The sequence below is a fragment of the Papaver somniferum genome, chromosome 2 (assembly GCF_003573695.1).
Source record: "Papaver somniferum cultivar HN1 chromosome 2, ASM357369v1, whole genome shotgun sequence".
Classification (NCBI taxonomy): domain Eukaryota; kingdom Viridiplantae; phylum Streptophyta; class Magnoliopsida; order Ranunculales; family Papaveraceae; genus Papaver; species Papaver somniferum.
In genome coordinates this window covers 16,539,827-16,560,616 of record NC_039359.1, presented here as the reverse complement: position 1 = coordinate 16,560,616, position 20,790 = coordinate 16,539,827, and the positions used below count along the sequence as shown (strand labels likewise).

The 20,790-nt window shown below is 34.6% G+C and overlaps 2 protein-coding genes across 5 annotated transcripts; one reads left to right on the top strand and one right to left on the bottom strand.

Annotated features, from left to right (window-relative positions):
- The first annotated feature begins 12,504 nt into the window (after nt 1-12,504).
- LOC113347018 (probable receptor-like protein kinase At5g18500) lies at nt 12,505-16,339 on the top strand. Of its 2 annotated transcripts, XM_026590588.1 has the most exons (9): nt 12,505-12,815; nt 12,911-12,962; nt 13,325-13,978; nt 14,064-14,168; nt 14,618-14,740; nt 14,844-15,014; nt 15,123-15,252; nt 15,545-15,757; nt 15,859-16,339. In XM_026590588.1, exons 3-9 carry the CDS (start codon nt 13,335-13,337, stop codon nt 15,979-15,981), a joined length of 1,509 nt encoding a protein of 502 aa, XP_026446373.1. In that variant the 5' UTR covers nt 12,505-12,815; nt 12,911-12,962; nt 13,325-13,334; the 3' UTR covers nt 15,982-16,339. The 2 variants fall into 2 exon arrangements, with proteins under 2 accessions (XP_026446373.1, XP_026446372.1); XM_026590587.1 differs by having other exon boundaries at nt 12,505-12,962.
- A 545-nt stretch (nt 16,340-16,884) lies between these two features.
- Nucleotides 16,885-20,417, bottom strand: LOC113347016 (pto-interacting protein 1-like). 3 transcript variants are annotated; one of them, XM_026590586.1, is made up of 9 exons: nt 20,171-20,417; nt 19,397-19,478; nt 19,201-19,301; nt 18,693-18,943; nt 18,484-18,610; nt 17,962-18,235; nt 17,741-17,873; nt 17,567-17,653; nt 16,885-17,241 (listed from the first exon to the last, which is right to left on the bottom strand). In XM_026590586.1, exons 3-9 carry the CDS (start codon nt 19,283-19,285, stop codon nt 17,104-17,106), a joined length of 1,095 nt encoding a protein of 364 aa, XP_026446371.1. In that variant the 5' UTR covers nt 19,286-19,301; nt 19,397-19,478; nt 20,171-20,417; the 3' UTR covers nt 16,885-17,103. The 3 variants fall into 3 exon arrangements, with proteins under 3 accessions (XP_026446371.1, XP_026446369.1, XP_026446370.1); XM_026590584.1 differs by lacking the exon at nt 19,397-19,478; XM_026590585.1 differs by lacking the exon at nt 19,397-19,478 and having other exon boundaries at nt 19,201-19,298.
- Between the last annotated feature and the right edge of the window lie 373 nt (nt 20,418-20,790).

The following is a 20,790-nucleotide window of genomic DNA, read 5'->3' as shown; positions in this document are numbered from 1 at the left end:
GCAAAAATAAATATAAAAATAAATATGAGTTCAATAAATATGCAGAAAGTAGTTAAAATACCAGGGGAGAGAATGAAGATTGAATGGGTAGCAGTAGCACATTGTCGGAGGTTTTTTATTTGAGAACACTACCTAACATTAAGAGATTCCAAGATCAAACTATATGTTTATGGATGATTAGTTGAGAAATTAATCTTGTTCATATTTGCCAAGAAAGATAGATACCCAACAAATTTAGTGGTGGTTGCAAGAATACGCAGCAGATATCCGTATTGCTGTTAAGTTTTGCAGCACACCAAGTGCATGAATGATTATAGCTCGGTGTGAAGTAAGTCTCTAAACATACTTAAGTGTCTAAACATAAAATGTAGGGTACTCTTTTCGGAACAAATTGTAATAATGCTAGTCAATTGCTTTAATGCAAATCACGTATGTGAACTTCCATGACTTTTCTCTTATTTATTGTAGAAAACATCAAATTAACATAACAAAGTAGTTTGATATTGAGGCAATGTCTCTCTAAATTTGAGTGTAAAATTGGTTAAGAAATCAATATGGTATTCATACATTTGTATGGTGCCAGCAAGAATATTAAGGTGATATTTCTTTGTCTTTCGTTTTCATTTAGTTAGACTTTGATCGAGTACTATCAAGCATGTTTTAACGTAGAACTAAAATAATTGTATTTGAGTTTCGAATTTAACATTTAAAACTATGTAAGATTGAACTCGTTTTAATTAGGTTTAATACTAATCGAATCAAATTTTGTTAAAGTATCTATAAAATGGTTAGATGGTCACAATCGCTTGATTCATCGAATGAGAATGAGAATGAGATTACGCAACTGCACCGATGAATGATGAGAAGGTCTAGCTACCTACGTACCAACCATCCCTAGCTATACATAATATTCCCACCAACGAGATTACCGAACTACTTCCTTCACAATTTGTCTTAGGGGACATTTTGATAACATTTCTTTAAGCATTATTCCACACAATTGGCCGGCTGTTTTACGGCAGGTTAACAGTTTTTCTCACTTTTTTTCTCGGTAAAGAATTGGTGATGGCGAGTTTCGAACTGCTTTCCTTCCTTTGGTTCTTTTTTTTTCTTGTTTTGAATTATCACTATTGATGTAATGTTATAGCTAGTCTTTCTTGCATTTTATTTTGGAGTATCCATTTTTCGCTGACACTATTAGGACTGAACATGGTTCCGGTTTTCCGCTGTAACCGGACCAAACCAGACCAATTAGGAAGAAACCAAACCGAACTATTTACTAATGGATTGGTTACGGTGTAGAAAGTAAAAAACCGATAGTGTTGGTTTTGGTTTGGTTTGACCTCTAAAACCGAACCAAAAACCATTGGAAAACCGATTAATTTTTAAATTTAGTTTCTGCAGTCGATTTACAAGTATTAGATTCTACCCATTGATTTAGAGGATAAATAGAAACCCTAAATCTAATATTTCATTATGATACTCTCCCTCTTTCTCTTTCTCCTTCTCTCAGTCGCTTCCCTTCTCCACCCCCAACTACAGCTGCTGCTACTCGACTTTTTTCTTCTCGTCTTCCTTCTCGACTTTTTTGTCAATAACTAAATTAAGATATATTATATATCTTCTTTTGATCTTTAGAATTAGAGTAAGCTTTAACTATTCTTGATATTTATTTTATTTTATTTTTTTTGTCTGTAAACTTGTGTAAACCAATACTATCGGCAACTACGATTTTTTTGTCTGTAAACTTGTGTATTTTTTTTGGTTTGACATAATTATTGGTTAACCAAAAACCACTGGGATAAACCGAAACCAACTGGAACCATTTGAAAACCGAACCAATGGTTAATGGATTGGTTTGGTTTAGATTTTTAGAAACCAAACCAAAACCGATCATGAACACCCTAGAGACTACATTGTCTTTTGAGTCGGGAAAAAAAAAAGATAGACACCAACCATGTCCAAATATTATGTTCACACGAATGCATTTTGTTTTTAGAAAAGAAAAGATGTCTTTCTTAGATGTATGTATAACGTTAAATTATGAGTCATGTTTTGCACATTTTGGCCCTGTCTATATTTTAAAGGGAAAAAACAAGTTTGTTGCATAACGACTACGTCTAAATAGTTGAAGTAAAGATATGACAAAGAACAAGCAGATAACAGTGGTAATGCAATTTAAAATTTAACCATTTTTAATACTCCTCAAATCAATAATTAGGTTGATCGATCTTGTTTTATATTGTTCTTCTAATCATCCTCCAGTCCTCCTGCTTTAGCTTATCTTATCTTTAATAGTAACTCGTAATATAGCTCATGTTATTGATGAATACAAACTACCGTTCTTCTTTTCTTTCTTTTTGACATGCATGGGGACAATTAGGCTACCATCTATTGTCTGGTATAGTGTGGTTTTTTTTTTTTCGTTTTATATTATGAAAGGTTTTTTTTTAAATGATGATAATTCAAATTTATAATAAGTTTTAGATTGAAAATAAAAAAAAGCAAAAAAATAAAAGTTATATTGGAAAAGTACAATACTGAGAAATCCAGTAAGATAAATATTACCGTAATAAGACAAATATAAATACCGATAAGATACGATTAAATCAAAGTAAAAATTGTTCTTCTTTTCTTACTTTTTGACATGCATGGGGCCAACTAGGCTACCATCTATTGTCTCATACACTGTGGTTTTTTTTTTTATACAATGAGTTTTTTTTTTAATAATGATACTCCCTCTGTTTCTAAAAAATAGGCAGGTTTTCTTTTTTGGGTATGTCAAAAAAATAGCTTTGTGTTCCATATGTGGAAAGTCAAATGTTATGATTTTACTATTATATCCATTGAGGGACCACTTCTCTCTCTCCATTTTCTCTCCTAATACAAATAGTGGACCACTTCTCTCTCCTCTTTCTCTAATAACAAATGAGTGGGGACCAAATGATAGATTAGGAAAAAACATGGAAAAGTGGCTCCAATGATTAGTTTTCTTAATTTTTGTGAAAACCAAACAAGCCTATTTTTTAGAAACGGAGGGAGTAATTCAAATTTGTAATAAGTTTCAGATTGAAAATAAGAGAAAACAAAGAAATAAAAGTTATATTGTAAAAGTACAACACTGAGAAATCCAATAAGATAAAAATTAACGTAATAAGACAAATATATATACCGATAAGATACGATTAAATCAAAGTAAAAATTGTTCTTTTCATAATTATATTTTTTCCAAGCGGACCTACCATCCCCTAAGTGGGGACACCTGGTCCCACTGCCAAGCCCGACCATTTAGAACTGGCCCTCACTGCCATCACCACTCAAAGGCCACTAAACACTACTCTATGGAGGGGGCATGTTTTTACCAAGGATTAAATCTTCAACCAGCAATCCATAGTTCTACAACGGTTCTTGGGGATGAAGATTCAAACCGTTATGTTTGTTTTTGTTATTTAGAAAGATGTGCTCCTAAAATAGGAGTGGTTTGTTTAAATTTCTTGTAACTAGGATGAAGATTGTGTCTTAAAAAAAATCATCGATGAAGATGTTGTCGTCAAATAAATTAATGATGATGATTTCGTCGTCGGAACAACAAAATTGAAGGTTTGGTTAGGGGTGTCAACGGGTCCGGGTCCTCCCGGGTATCACTAGACCCGGACCCGGACCCTACTTATAATGGTCGGGTCCGGTTCCTAACGGTTCCGGGTCCGGTTCCTAAACTTGTGGACCCATAATCGGGCCCGTTTAAATACCCGGGTACCCGTCGGTTTCGAGTACCCATTGGGTCTTAATAAAACTATTTAAAAAACCTCAAAAACTTAATATATTTCTCTTTTTGGCTTGGATTTAAGTAATTTTTATAAAAATTTATTATTATTTCTTATTAATGTACTAAATAAAGGTTAAATGTAAGAGAGAAAAATTAAATGAGTAAAATATCAAAGCTAAAACTAGCAAAAATACTTGTAATTTTGCTAAAAACATGAATAAAAGAATGAATAAACGGGTACCCGATACCCGCGGGTACCCAACGGGTATTACCCGTTTGGACCCGTTTAAATTCAGGTCCAATCGGGTAATTACCCGCCGGATCCTAAGTAGCTAATGGGTCCAACTTTAGGACCCGGAACCCGACCCAAATATACCGGGTCCGGTTCCGGGTTCGGGTAATGGGTACCCATTGACAGCCCTAGGTTTGGTGATTGGAAAGCATCTTTATTGATCTTAAATCTTAAATTAATAACCAAGAACCGGCATTAAAGCATAGATAAACTTTCAAAGAAGAGACAAAACAACCATGATAGCATCATGTCGTAGATAAGTACTAAACATGAAAACAACTAAACTGAAGTAACTAACTAACCTACAAAGCAAGAAAAGTAAAGAAATCTGCTCAGATCTAGTTCAAAACGAAATAGATCTGAGCAGAGGAAGAGTTGTCGGTGGTGTTTTTGTTGAAGAACAAGAAATGCGAAAGAGGGGAGAGGAATATTGTATATACAATGTGATTTATTTATTGTACAAACTAAAATAGAAAAGTTCGTCTTTCGTTTCTCTGCAGTTGATTTTTTTTCTTTTTTTTTTTATACACGAAAGCCGGATCCAAACCCCTACCCGAATCTAGCTAGTCAGATTGGCCCTATTGCCAAACCCAACCCGCCATAACCCAACAATACGACTACACTGTTGCATACCTTTCCGGTGGGGATTGAATTCCTGACTTTCTCTTTACTGTTACTGGGAAACCATTGAGCTATAAGCTTGGACCCCTGAAATATATCTTGCTGTTAATTTTAAACTAAACGGGAAGACCTTTTGATTAATGGAAAATTAATCTACAAGACTAAAGGAAAACACTAATTAAAGCATGTTTATTAGAGGATCATACATTATATTAAAGGGAATTTCGCAACTGTTGATTATTATATCACCAAAAAAGTATTCTTCCCAATTTTTTCAATGAATGCTGTTTTATTCTGGGACTCCAGAAATTGAAAAGGAAATATGGGCACAAAGTTACAGACCTCTAGTCAGTTTAAATTGAAAGATTTTACCTAAATATAACCCACACTTTTTGTTAATACCATCTATAGACTAAAAACACAATAGTTATAGACCTAATCAAGAGTAAGTAATGATAACTCACCTTCTTCCGTGTACCACCTAAATACAGAAACACCCATCATTACCATTATCACTACCGGCCACCGCACCGCCACCCCTCATTATGATATTGGATATAACATTTGCATAGATTCAGCTATAAAGTGTCCATATTATGCACATCAAATTGGAAGCCACTAACATCCGTTCTCTATGATGGATTCAAATTGATTTTGGGGAACACAGTAGTTTTTTTTTTGTTGCTTTATGCGAGCTTACATATTAGTTTTCAAAATTGATATCGCAGGTAAGACCTAAAACTTAATTTGTCTCTAATAAAAATTGAAACCTAATCTATCTAAATCACATAAAATAAAAACCTCTTTGTCTCCAAAATAAAATTGTAATTAAGATTGAAACTAATATTGAATTCTTAATAAGATTTAATATAATATCTTAACGATGTTAAATTGAAGGTGGTGGTGGTGACGACGGCGGCCGCTGCAGCCATTATAGGTGATAGTTGTAATGGTGTTAGATGATTGTTCGAGAAGATGATACGTTTTTATCACCCACTTTAAATTTGGTCAACAATTATTTTGTTTTTTGTCTGTGGGTGGTTTTTAGGGAATGTGTGGGTGGTATTTAGGAAAAACTAATTGAAAAGCACAAAGTCTCAAAATAATCGTAGTCGGCTCTCACTTTATGTATACAAGAATGATCGGATATGAGATCGGGGTTGGACATGGAGCTATGTATTCCATAGATCCAAAAAGAATTTTATATTAATAACTTGTTATAGATTATAGCCTTTCAACTTAATGTATAAGCATATAGCCTGCCAACACATCATCCCGGTATTCGTGGTAACTCTGATTTTTTCTTAATATATTACCATTTTTTGAGTCAAAAAAAAAACATCATCCCAATATGAGCAACAAGATAGGAGAGGATAATGGAAATTATATGGCTAGATAATCTATGAAATCCCCATAATGTAACCATGTTTTCTTAGTTTTAGTCTATCTTTTACAAAAAATAAAAATAAATAAATAAATAAATAAAATAAATGGAAAATTTTAAATTCATTTGAGATCACCGAATTTGTGTAAAACAAATTATTTTCTACGCTGGATATGTATCGGACTAGAAATTTCCGCGAAATTTGTTAATAACGGTTCTACACTCTACTCAATGTAGGTTATCCCATGAGTAATCCCATAAAGAAGAGATCAACCAGTTGTGGGGGGTCCTATTTTATAATTGGATTAATAGGGTGTTTGATTTGAAAAATTGGGGGTCACCTCATTTTCACACGAGATATAACGCATGATAAATCCATGGCACATCAATCATTTTTGGTTTAGCAACCCTAATGGATGATTTGTATAGTTGACAAGATTTGTTCGAGATAACTCAACACATAAATATAATAACTGGAGATTATGCGCAACAATTAATAAGTGTATCATATTTTAGAAAAAATAAAAATAAATAAAAAACAAATTCTGGATTCGTCTAAAGTGAGTTTCCTTAGATTTCAACAACAAAAAAATATATTTGTAAACAAAAGTATACATAAACTGTACTGCCTACCGACCGATCCAATCAATTTTAAAATGATCCATTAATTTGTTGGATCAAACATGAAATTTAAAAAATTAATTGACTTTACCAAATATATTTAAAAAACGACCTTAGACGGATCCGGAGAATTAAAGAAATAAAATAAAATTTATTGCTTCTTATGTGAAATGTTTTCAAATAGTTTGGAATTGTTGGATACCAACCAATGTACACATGTATTGGTAAATAACATATCCCAATTATACGACAACATGGAAAGCTTTGATTAGTTTTTCCAATAAGTTTTTGTGTTCTTTATTTTGAACAAAGATAATAGAAAATTTCATTAATCCATAAGCATTTATATATAGTTTCATTTGTATCCTGATTCAAGAGCTCACATATCATATTAAGTGGTTCATCCCGATTCAAGAGCTCATATATCATACTAAGTGGCTCATCCTGCTAAACTTGGGACCTGATATTAGCTTTAGCATCTTTGACAAGCTTATGAGCTACCTGGTTGCAACCATTTCTTTGAAAAAAACATATCAAGTGTACATACTCTTAAAAATAATTTGGCAATCAAATGATAAACATTGAATTTCCTATTGGAACGTGAACACATGGCCATCGACACCATTAACTATTGTGAGATTATCATCTTCAATGATCACTTGAGAAAGCTTTAATATTTGACTCAATGGAAAGCCTTTAGAAGCACCATATCTTCAACTAAGAATGTTTTGTTGGTTTTGATAACTCTATTGTAGTAGCACATGTGTTGCTTAATACTTTTCACCGTGAAATTAACATCTAAGACAATATTTATAGTCACATATATATTACTTTCAAAATAAACCAACAAGCACAAGCCAGTGTCGAGTTTTCATGTCTTCTATTGAAGGTGTTACTAAACCAAGAATTGAACCACTCCATGAGATTATTGTGGTTTCCAGACTCGATGTTATTATTTTCTATAAATTTTTGCCATACATTAGAGGCAAAGGGACAACTCATGAACATGTGTATCATGGCCCCATATTTGAAGGGACTTCATGGAGGATCAATAAGTGAAGGATAAACAATCATGGTATTCATTGGGAGAATGCCTAAGAATATTTCTAAAAGAAAAACTAAATAGAGGGGGAAGTATCCATTTTCCAAATTATATTTCAGTCAGAACTTTTGGTATCTGAAATAACGAGGATACCAAGTACACCACAATATTTTCGTTATCAACTTAATTAAGAGTTCACGCCTTGTGTAATATAACCCAAACAAGTACTTTCAATGAAATTACTTTCAACAAGGTGATACTGGGTATATAGAATATATGTATCGAAACTGAACCTGACTATTAGGATCAACCCAAGTGTTGGATTAACGTACATCACAATTACTTTATTATAATAATTGCAATGTGGAATGTAAAGTAAAATCACACAACAAGATTTTGTTAACGAGGAAACTTCAAATGCAGAAAAACCTCGGGACCTAGTTCAGTTTCGGATACTCTCAGAATTAAACCGCTATGCAAAGACTACTACCAATTTCGTATAGTCGAGACGAAGTAAACTAACTCAAAGTTACTCGATTCCTTCAGTATCCCCGCGCCTACTACCAATCTAGTCTAAGCGCGTGAATCCTAATATAGTTCACTATCTTAAGTTGTTTCACCCGCTATGAAGACTTCTAGCACTCAACTCATTTGGACTGTATTCCGAAACAGTAAAGGGCTAATTTGTTTTCAGTAACCGCTCTATCGGTATCCTAGATCAATAAGTTAATCAGAGATGTTGTTGAGTTACAAAGGCTCTTCCGTTTAATCAATATAAAATTCTTTGTATTGGTTTAGATCAACCAAGTTTGAAATAATCAAACCTTAGGTCGCAATCTATCAGATTCAGATTATGAAGAGAACCACCAAATGATAGATCGTTGATTTATACAACAAGTTATGAAAATCTATCAAAGCTAAACCAACTTGTCGGATCCCAGTCAATCTAGGTGTGCACGAAGTATAATCACAAAGATCATAATACCAATAAGAAAATCTTCAAGTCTTTTAAATCTTCAGTCTTCAATGTACCTGCACAAACAACTTTATTCTGTTGTGATTGATCACGCACAGAACAGAGTATGTTAACAGTGGATCACCACAAGTCCTATCTTCAGATTTCAATCAATGTTAATAAAGATCATATCCAAAATCTCTAAACCTTGATCTAGTTTAAGTTATCTTATATCAGAAGAGAAGAATCACAAAATAAATAAACTAGGTGCAATCAAGATTTAACTCTACCATCAAATAATCGAAAACTAAAATAACAATATGATTTAGTTTCCCACAAACAATATTATTAAAAGATTCTTGATCCCAAAGAAGTCTCAAATCAAGCGCACATAAGAGGTTTCACCTAATTAGATTATTTTCCTCTTCGAGAGAGCATTACGAGAACACTACTAGTGGGATTTCCTCGCGCTAAACACAGAGTTCTGTGTGCTATGTGAAAAGTTTGTAAGAATAACAAACTTTACTATTTATAATGACCGAGGTAGTTTAGATACCAAGGAATTTCCAAAACCGAAAATACCAAAAGATTGTAATAAGTACCAAATTCGGTTTTCACTAAATTCCAACCATTTTCCAACTAATATACTGAAATCTCTCAAGGATGAAAACTCAATATTATCTAGCATACAAATATACTTTTCCAATATATTATCCAAAGATATGCATCAATTACTGGGAAATTAAAAAAACATAAATTCTGAATATTAAAAGGGATCGGTTTGGGATCTCATCCCGAGTACCAAGGAAAATACTTGAACACTAAGCAATAAAAAGTTTACCACATGTTCAAAATATTATTCTGACATTAATGAAGTTTCCATGTTAACCAAAAACATATTCTCATATCTATCAAACCTTAAAGTAATAGACAAATCGGAAATATGTTTTATAACTGGTTAACCTATTAGGGATCGATCATGCAATAGTTCCCCAAGCAAGGGATCCGTCCTACTATAGATCCACAGATAGGTATCGTTCCTGCTATAGATCCTTGGTCCTATTATAAATCCTTGTTTACGGGATTAGTTCTAAAACAAATCTTTTGATTACTTTTAACTACGAAACAAGTTTCGCAAGTTTGGTTCCTCAAACTCATGTAATTAAATGCAGTTTTCTAGGAATGAAATCAATCCAAAGTTCAACACACTAGACTAGTGACAAATTACCAAATAATGTTATGTCGTGATTACGAAGTTCAAAAGATAAACAATATACTTCGTAATCCAATATACCAAAGTTGCATGAAACAACTAGTATACACTTCCCTGACACTTTAATCATAATACAAAGATCAAATCACCAATACTAGATACATCTAATATACTTCGTATGCTACGTTTTCTATATAAATAAATCGAAAGCAACCTAGATAGAAACAAGTCAAGTTTGTATTACTAACCTCGAACAGAAGGATGATGTTTTTTCTTTTACAGAATCACCAAAAATAGAATAAAAATGAAAAACTTGCTGAAATTTCGATTACTGACAAAATTAAGGTGAAAAACTACTTTAAAAAACAACAGAGATCGGATAATCAAGTTAAGAGGAAGCAACCTAGATAGAAACAATTCAAGTTTGTATTACTAACCTCGAACATAAGGATGATGTGTCTTGGTGTAGATACGTCTTTAGGTTCTTCAGAATAACACGCGTTTGTCTCAAATTTTTAATGTTCCTAAAGTTGACTCTAGTAATCTAATCAAACAACTTCGAATTTGGAGCTAAAATATGACAACCAAACTTGACATACCAACGCTTGGTGGTTTCAACTGAGCAATACTCTAAAAATATCATTCATGTATGTGTTGTTCATTTTTTCCTAATATAAAGATTGAACAGAAAAATCTCCCATGTCAGTAGATTCACTAGGAACACCATTACTAAGGATTGCTAGATTAATAGTGGATATGCATTGATGTATTAAGTTGCACCACTTTCATTGAATCCTAGTTTTCCCATGTTTGATATGAGTAATTTCTAGTCCACTCTATCAAAAGCCTTTGCCATATCAAATTTTATTCCCATGATTTCGCTTCAATTTGTTCTCATATTGTGGATGATTTCATGAGTAATAGCCACATTATCAGCTATTTGTCTTCCAGGAATAAAGACTAACTTGTAAGGGAATATATTTTTTTTGTAGAATGAATTTCATTCTCTGAGTCAGAAGTTTTGAAATATTTTTGGAACTGGTATTGTACAGGGAAATGGTTATGAAATGAGCATGAGAGATCGTGTTACCAATTTACATTATTAAGGAAAGGAAGGTGAAATTAATTTCCTGAATCACAAAACCAGAACTGCAGAAGTTTCTCACTATCTTGACTGTCATTTCCAACAATGTCCCAATTGGCTCAGTAGAAATTAGGAGTAGGACCAAAGGCTTTGTCTCCCTTCAGGCTGAGCATGATGTTTTTCATTTCAAGTTTGATCAGGTATGGTATTGAGAATGATATTTTCCTGCTGGGTGATGATGGTAAGTATGAGATTGATGATATCTTGGTAGATGTGATTAGGTTCAAGAATAACCGTAAAGGTGAAATGTTGGTTAAAGTAGTTTTTCACCTTAATTTTGTCAATAAGAAATTTTAGCAAGATTTTGTATTGTTTTAATTATATCCATTCTTATTCTATTTTTGGTGATTCTGTAAAAGAAAAAACATATTTCTTCCTCCTAACTTGATTATCCGATCTCTGCTATTTGTTTTGCAGAATTTTTCTTCAATGTCGTGCCAGTAGTTAAGTTCCTCTCTTGCTTCTCTGATGATTTGTCCTCTATCCATGAAGTAATTCATGTATAACTAGTTCAGATGCTTTCTAGCCTTTTTCAGTTATGTCTTGATATTTCCATAAACCTTTTTGTTCCAGAGTTTAATCTTAACTTTGACATCCTTGGAATTTTTTGCTATGACAAAGGTAGTCTTGAAAATTCTTATTCCAATATACAAATATGATGTCCTTGCAGTCTTGATGATCTAGCTAGGAGATGGGAAATAATAGTGTGCGGGAACGTAAGCAACCAGGATTCATATGCAAACCCTCCATATCTCATGTCTATGTATTTTGCAGCAAAATATGTTGTGAGCTTAAAATCATCCATCCCTTGTAAAGATACAATATTGTGAGAAAATAAATATATATTTTTTGTTACATAGTATAGTCCTACCACAAAAATGTAATCTGGGTTTGATTTTCATTCAAGATTTCAAGTTGTGTCAAAGCAGTACATTACATTAGACAATGAATTGAATTCTATATCCTGCAAGAGAATCTCCCGCACAGGTGGTGGTAGTTGCATATGTATTCTTTATTCAATGAGGTATATTTTCACGAGGTTCTGTCAGGTCATATTACCACCAATTGTTGTTGGTAATAGTTTAATAAGAAAAGTCCTTATCTTAAACAAAATTAGGGTTTTTGGTTGGTTTAACTTCAATGAATGACTGATAAGACATGAGTTGTCCACCAGCTACTACTCTGTCATTTTTACTATTAAGAGAAACATGAACCACTTCAATCTGCATTTCCAATATTACTTGTATAAGAAGAGTTTTGGGAAATATGATCAAATGTAAATGGAGATTTGAGAGCGCATAAACATAAAAGACTTTGATTAATTAGTGTTTGACTAGTAAAAGAAAAAAGAAAAAGTAGCCACTTTAATTAAATTATGATTTTAATGCAAATATTAATTGTTAATTTGGAATTTTATGTTAAAATTCAATTCAATCAAAAAACACACATTTTAATGAAAATAAAAGAAAGGAAAAAAATTCATGCTTTTCTTTTACTGTTAGTAAAGGATCTTTCTTTCTCATTCTCACCACCACCATTACTACCTACTACTGATAACTCCATTTCTTCTTCTTATCAGCCTTTCCGTTGTACACCTCTCACCAGATTTCTTCAAAAACAAGTGAAGCTGTGTGGGGGTGTTTTTTCTTAGGGTTTGGCTTCTTTTAGAAAAAGGAAGGGATTTTAGATACCCATTTGTTCAAATTGAAGAACCTACAAAGGAAATCAAACCAATTTTGCTCATTTCTGTTGTTTAGAAGAAATGGGGTTTGTTTCGGTATGTTGTTGGATTGAGTGTTTTCAAACATGGGTTGTTGTTTGATTTCTATGATCAGAGATCTAGAATTAGTTTCTTGTTTTTTTTTTGTAAAGGGATTTTCAGAGATCTGGTTGGAGGTGGTGGAATTTGTGAATTCTTAAACAGGTATGTGGAAGTGCAAAATTCTCTAAAAAGGTGTGATTTTTATTTGGTTTTGTTTTTGTGTCAGAATGAAGATCTGGCTCAACATACTCCTAACTGTGATTAGAAATTTAGGTTTTTTTGCTTATTTTGATCCATTCATTGAAACTAAAATTGTGTCGCTTTGTATTCTAAGTTTTGACATGTCCTTGTTGTGGTTTGGTGATAATGCTGAACTTTTAGGCTTAAAATTAGGCATTAGTTACTAATAGAATTAAGCTTTAGATATCTAATGTCTAGAAACAATTTACGTGGTAATGAGAATTTATGTGTTGAATTTTCTACTGGCAGTGTGATATATGTTGTTTAATGTACTTTGTTTTCAGTTTTAGAAGAATGGCGAGTATGAATGAGGTGTTATCAAAGAAAACAGGCCTATTTGGTCTCAAGGTTTGGGTTGTAATCGGACTTGGTGTAGGATTATCAATCATTATCATTCTAACAGTGTTATGGGTATGTCTAATTTCGCGAAGAAAAACAAAGAGAGCAACTGATAAACTCCCACTTAGCCAAATTCCAACCGTATCTAAAGAAATTAAAGAAGTAAGGGTGGACAAAGCATCGACGAATGAGTATGGATCACATGAAGGGAGCCTCAACATTCATGATAAGTCTAGTGAGAAAGAATCTGACAGGGTTCATACGGGGAAAGCAAATACAGCTGATAATCGTAGTCGTTCTGGTTCATTTACTCATTTGGAGAGTGGCGGTGCTGGGTCTCAATCAGGGGAAGATTCTGGGACTGTTATAGTTTACAAACCATCTTCTTCTTATCCGATAACCGCACCTTCACCTTTAAGCGGTTTGCCTGAATTTTCTCACCTTGGTTGGGGTCACTGGTTTACGTTAAGAGACTTAGAGCTTGCAACTGGTCGGTTCTCAAAGGATAATGTGCTTGGAGAGGGTGGCTATGGAGTTGTTTATCGTGGTAATTTGATTAATGGCACTCCAGTGGCAGTTAAAAAACTCCTCAACAATCTGTAAGTTCCTAAGTTTTTTTCTTTTATTCTTTTTCTTTCTTGTTTCTTTCATTCATATATTAATATTGTTGATATTTTCTTGTAGAGGCCAAGCGGAAAAGGAATTTAGAGTTGAAGTTGAGGCAATTGGACATGTTCGACATAAAAATTTAGTTAGACTTCTCGGATATTGCGTTGAAGGTACTCACAGGTATGAAACTTTATCAGACATCTGTAGCTATTCACCCAACGTCTTCTAATATCTTTTGCTAGTCTGTTTGCCTGTTAGTCACTCACTGAAAAACCAAAACTAGGATACGGTTGATGGTTCTGGAAGTTCCTTTAGCATTTCCCTAATTACACGGCAAGAATTTGGTTGAAAAAAATCAATGTTATGTGTACCGTATTCATGGACTGATATCTGGTGAGGATGTTCTCCTTTCCATGTTGGTCTTCCTCGTGTTAAAATTTTGAACCATCCTCAAACCAAACAGTCAACAATAGGTTCAACTGTGTGCATTTTTTTTTCTATCAAATCTTAAGGTTTTGATCCTAAACCCTCTAAAATATGTGATTAACTAGAATTCAGAGCAACGGGATAGTAATGACCTTGGATTTATCATTTATGGTCTTTTTATTCACATTGTACCAATATTTCAGGATTTTGGTTTATGAGTATGTCAACAATGGAAATCTAGAGCAATGGCTCCACGGAGCTATGCGTCAACATGGATATCTTACTTGGGAAGCCCGAATGAAGGTTCTCCTTGGCACTGCTAAGGCGTAAGTTTCTCTAGATTTAACTCAAATTTTGTTACTGTGAGGTTCTCTTTTTTGGTATTTATTTTTGAATAAGCACATGGTTTTTTCTTTTCCTGTGATGCAGACTTGCTTACTTACACGAGGCTATTGAACCAAAAGTTGTACACCGTGACATCAAGTCCAGCAATATACTGATCGACGACAACTTCAATTCTAAGGTGTCAGATTTTGGTTTGGCAAAGCTGTTGGGGGCTGGGAAAAGCCATATTACCACTCGAGTGATGGGAACCTTTGGGTAATAATTGTCAATTTATTCAGTTTTTCCTTATTCTTTTTTTTTTAATATATTCAGATTGCTAGAATTCCAGTGTAGTAATTTGTCTGTTTTTTGTACTTTTTGCAGATATGTCGCACCGGAATATGCAAATACTGGCCTCCTAAATGAAAAGAGCGACGTTTACAGCTTTGGGGTTGTTGTCTTGGAAGCAATCACTGGAAGGGACCCCGTGGATTATGGACGCCCTGCCAATGAGGTACTGTACTGACCGTTGTTCAGTACAAACATATATTAACTCCAAGTTTGAGACCTTGATGTTGGGCATATTATCTATTCAAAGGACTCATTAATGGATCTAATAAATATATGCAGTGAAATTAAACATCATTTCTGAAGGAAGAAAGTTCCAAAAGGATTATTAATTCTCTTATAGAGCTCCCAAAGACTTTCTGTTTTTTTCTTTTTTACTTCAGCAGTAATATATGTGCTGTATATTGTCTTGGTGGACCTGGTCTCATCTTAATATGATTTGATGGGTGCACATGCAGGTAAATATGGTTGATTGGTTGAAAATGATGGTTGGTAGTAGGCGCTCAGAAGAAGTGGTGGATCCAAACATTGAGACAAAGCCATCAACGAGGGCCCTCAAACGAGCTCTTTTAACAGCTTTGAGATGTGTTGATCCAGACTCAGACAAGAGACCGAAGATGAGCCAAGTTGTTCGCATGCTTGAGTCAGAGGAATATCCCATACCTCGAGAGGTTTGACTTTGAGCTTATCTTTAAAACATTTTGAGAAGGTTTTTAGTTTGGATCATTTTTCAGTGGGCTAACTTCATGCCGTTTTGTATTATTGGTCTTAGGATCGAAGACATCGTAGGAAGACTAGTAGCACAGAGATTGAATCGCAAAGGGAAAATTCCGACACCGACAAAAGTGAAAGTCAAGAATCAAGGCTGGAGAGTAGAAGGAACCAGCAAACATAATTTGTGACGAATACATATATATAAACAATTGAAGTGTTAACTCTTTTTTACATTCTTTTGACCTGCATTCTTGGGTCTTGCTACCTTCTCAGGTCGAACAACAGGGGTTAAGACGGGTTGTAGTTGTCAAGTGAACTTGAGGGGGAGGGTGATCAGCTTTCTATATTTGGGGTTTTCTTGTATTGTTTCTTCTTGTAGATGTGGGAGAGTTCTAATGTTGTGTGGAAATTTATGTTTTCTCTTTAAAGAACCGAAACCCGATGGTGGTGTGTACAGCAGGCTTATCATTTATTTTTTCCTTTTTGTAGCTCCAAGAGAATATATACTGTGATTATTATTAAGAAATTTATTTGTGCAACTGTTTTGGAACAATACACTTGCACAATGGCGGGTTTCACAGAAGTTATTTTGAAACGTTTGACTCACAGCGGTGATCCCTTTGTCGGACACAAATCATGAGTTTTGAAGCTGCTATATCCATAGCCCCCTGCTTCCCTTTCATGACCGTTTCGAGGTGAGTGAAACTTGGACTAAACGAGCAAGGAAAATGGGTAAAAGAAATCGCACTCAAAGTGGGGATAAACGAGCAAGGAAAGGAACAGTTGATGAATTCCAGCCACAAAGTCTAATATTGGAGCTGGCATTAATCAATCATCTACCACTTAGACAGATATAAGATGCTAACAGCTGATAAGTGATTTCATTGTTAACAGCTATTCATACTATGGAATACAAAATCATCGCTATTGAAACAGCTAAGTGGATTAACACGGGTGAAACTACAGTTCCTAGCAGCAATAATTGCTGTTTCAGTACCGCAACTGAAAAAAGTAGTAGCTGTTTTTGGCAGTAACAAGATTACAAATGAGTAGGGTTTAAACAGGATAAAAGAAGACCAGAAAATAGGGGGAATAGTGGGAGGACGCATCTAATTAGCTGATAAAATGTAACAACTTCGTATTCTTTCTGAGATATCAAAAAGCGAAAAGCAAAAGAACATACAATCAAAAAAGAAAAAATAAATTAAAATCCAGCAAGAAATGACGGTGATACACAATGTAGAGCCCATCCTGTTGGTTGTTTGTATAGATGAGGTTTCAATCCCATTTAATTTTTTATTATTCACACGCTTGTTGATTCACCGGGACCAGGAGGTCCTGGTCGAGCATTTAAAAGGGGTTGGAGAGCTTTGACCACAATGCTCATGTTCGGCCGAAAATCAGCTTCATATTGCACGCACAGTGCAGCTACTGCAGCCATCTATTTCACAAATGAAAAAGGAATGTGGTAAGAAAAAGGAATGTGCACACAAATAGATAACAAATTGAAACATAACCTAAGGGTAAGTAATACTACCTCCGTTTCTGGAAAAGAGTTTTAGCCTAAAAATAAGCCAAATTGAAAAAGTGATAGTAACTATTTTCCAGAAACGGAGGGAGTATTCAACAACTCTAGAAAGATCACATGTTCTTATTCATTTGCAACCACAAATAAAACACCCCCAAAGTTGTTTTCAAATTTGTTGTATAATACATAAAAAAACCCTATTTGGATTGAACCAGCAAGAACACTTAACTTCACATACCTTTGCAACTGCTTTTGGAGGGTAGTCTCCTCCTAGTCTCTGGTCAACACATTGCCGGACCTTGTCTTCACTAAGTCTTGGCGTAGCCTACAGTGGGGAAGGTTTTGAAGTATAAGAAACAGGCATCAGCTACCAAAAGTAGTAACAGTAAAGAAAAAGTATGGAGTTCCGTACCCATGTCACAAGACTCTGTTGCCCCCTTGGTAACGTATGGTCAACAGGTTTGCGGCCAGTCAAGAGCTCCAACAAGACTACACCATAACTATAAACATCACTCTTTGAGCTTAGCTGCCCAGTCATTGCATATCTGACATCCACAAGAAGAAGAACATGGATCATTACTGCTTGAGGATTGAAGGTACAAGCTTGTGTTTCAGAATCTAGAAAGTGCTTACTCTGGAGCATGATAACCAAAAGTCCCAAGAACACGGGTAGAATGCAGACGTGCTGCCATGTCAGGAGCTTGATTTGACAAGTCAAAATCAGCAACCTTCGCAATATATTCATCAAAAAGAAGAATGTTACTGGACTTGATGTCACGATGGATAATGTGGGGTTGAGACTTTTCATGCAAGTATTCGAGTCCTTTTGCTGCACCTACAGCTATTTTAACTCGTTGTGCCCATGATAGAACTGGACCAGGTTGAGCTCCTTTAACGCCTTTCCGCCCTAAACCGACAAAAGACATGTAACATGTGTTATTGGGCCAAGATAGACTTGCAACTCGATAGTTACATACACGAAGACTAACTGTTACTTAAGAGGAATCGAGAGAGATAATAAATCATATGGATATGTCATACATGATATCTACAACCAGTCTTCAACTCGTGAAGATTTTCTATCAATAACATAATAAGTGTTATTTGCTAAAATAAGGTTTAAGATGTAAATGAGATGTTGAGCTTACTGCGTACCATGAAGAATATCGTGCAGTGATCCCATTGTAGCAAACTCATAGGCGAGGACTCGAAGATTGCCATCAACACAATAACCAAGTAGTTCTACAACATGTTCATCTTTCAACCTTGAAACCATAGATACCTGGAATGAAGTACATAAAGAATTATATGCTGAAGTAAGACAAGACAATAGTGAAGTTGCCAGGATACAAACCAAAACTAACCTGAGCTAAGAACTCTTGGTCGGGTTGCTTACTTGCGTCCAACTTCTTTATGGCAGCAGCCCTTCCACTTTTAAGTTCACCATAGTATACTCTACCATATGACCCTTCCCCAATTAAGGCCTTAGTCCCGAAGTTCTCTGTCACGTCCTTCAGCTCATCAACCGTGACGATAGGGACTTCAATAGGCTGGACTTTTACAGTTTGGGGCACCTTCGCAGTGGCATCTGAGGCATGATGCCCTCCATGGTTACCTTTACAATTTACTCCAGTCAGTTTTTGACAAATCACATGAAGAACGAAGGAAGGGAAGAACATGATAAAAAAGAAAACAAGTTTATAACTATTAATTTGGAAATTTAAATTCCAGAGCATCAGAACAATTATATACTCATGAGTAATGATAGAATAATGAATAATTGAAACCTTTGACAAGTAAAACACAACTTAATCAACCAAAACCATAAAAAAGGGAAGGCCAACTAAATATGGTATTAGACTACTGCATTACCTACTGCATTATTGACCATGTACGGGCCTCCAGCATCAGTAGCCTTCCTGTTATCATCGTCATCACAGCAGCCGAAGCAACTCATGGCACAACAGCTCCTTCTAGAACAAACAATCATTACTAAGTATAGGCAAAAGAATCTTACGAACAGGAAAACATAGGACAAGAATTTTTTTAAGTTTAACCATTCTCTTACATTATTTAACCATTATGGTTTGCAGCTCCATACTACGAAGAACATGTTGAAATAATTTCCAAGTCTTAAACGGGGTAGGCATCTAATCATGTACAAGCATACAAACTCCATCAATGTTATAACCCTCTTAGAAAAAAATCTCCCAAAGGCCAAAACTGAAGCTCAACTGTAATACTGGATACTGTAATGGGTTTTCTAGAACCGGCCTACTCTCTGCACATGTCTATCCTCCAAAACAAGGTTTCACGTAAACCATTTATATCATACCCCTTTTCTTATTATCTCATCATCTTACACCTTCCCCTGCCATCACAGAGATGACCTAAGCACAGTTCTCCTTGTTGTATAAATCAGGACCCATACCTCACTACAATAAAATGCACAACCTGCCCACAACTAGTCTACACTCAATCCCAATACTTTATACTATTAAAAGTAGTTTCACAGAATGAAACTTATTAAATTCGCAAATACATGGAACATCCTCAAATCTATAAACAACCCAGTAACTAACTCATCCTCAAAACACAGGATAATCATTACTTTCCAATTTTGCATTTACGAATAACGAAAAAGATCAAACCTTTTCAGGGTTAACACAAAAAAGTAAGCCAATTTCCAGTCAACTCAAATAAATTCAAAATAAAACCCCAAATCACAATTTAACCAAACCCACATCAGATTATAGTTCAAACAGTAGGGAAAAAAACCCAAATCAAAAACTAAAAAAGAAAAGAGAAATAAAAAACCGTTTTTAGGGCAAAAATGACTAACCTTTATTATTCTTTTGTGTGAGATTTTATTCCCCCAAATCTTGAGAGAGTGATCTGAATATGAGAAAGAGGGAAGATTTATTTGTGAAATGGCGACGGATAGGAATAAAATAGAACGGTGTGTAGGATTAAGAGAAAAATAAAAAATGGGAGTGGAAACGGTGGTTTGGTCTGAGTCTCTGTGTACTCTTTCTCTGTAAGTCAGTTGTTTACTAAAGTGAACGAATGAATGTAAGGGTTTTGTTGTTGGGGTGTGTTTGATTTTTATCATTTTCTTCTTCTTCTCTGTAATTTTGACTTGGACTTATTTCATTTCATTAGACCCACGTGGCATTGCTGTCAGAATCATTAACATTAACACTTTTAATAAATGTATCTTTGTTTTTGTTATGGACTTTGAAAAGTTTCCACTATTCTCATTTGTCTAAACATTTAAGTGTAGAGAATATCCGTTGTATCGGCGGATGTTATCGGTTTTTATCGTGCGCCCAAAAAAATTTACGATACTTAAAATATCGGTGATACAAGGATTGAACGATAAAAAATATTCATATTGATCAGTACAAACCGATATATCAGGTTCTCAGATAATATCGATACGGGTTATTTGGTAGATTAAAT

Bases quoted from the DNA above. Each gene is read 5' to 3' on its own strand.
- LOC113347018 (XM_026590588.1), top strand. From the start codon at position 13,335: ATGGCGAGTATGAATGAGGTGTTATCAAAGAAAACAGGCCTATTTGGT. The intron at 14,169-14,617 runs GTATGAAACTTT...CCAATATTTCAG, and splicing joins TGCGTTGAAGGTACTCACAG to GATTTTGGTTTATGAGTATG. The intron at 14,741-14,843 runs GTAAGTTTCTCT...CCTGTGATGCAG, and splicing joins CTCCTTGGCACTGCTAAGGC to ACTTGCTTACTTACACGAGG.
- LOC113347016 (XM_026590586.1), bottom strand. From the start codon at position 19,285: ATGAGTTGCTTCGGCTGCTGTGATGACGATGATAACAGGAAGGCTACT. The intron at 18,944-19,200 runs GTAATGCAGTAG...TAAATTGTAAAG, and splicing joins CATGGTCAATAATGCAGTAG to GTAACCATGGAGGGCATCAT. The intron at 18,236-18,483 runs GTACGCAGTAAG...TTGTCGGTTTAG, and splicing joins ACTGCACGATATTCTTCATG to GGCGGAAAGGCGTTAAAGGA.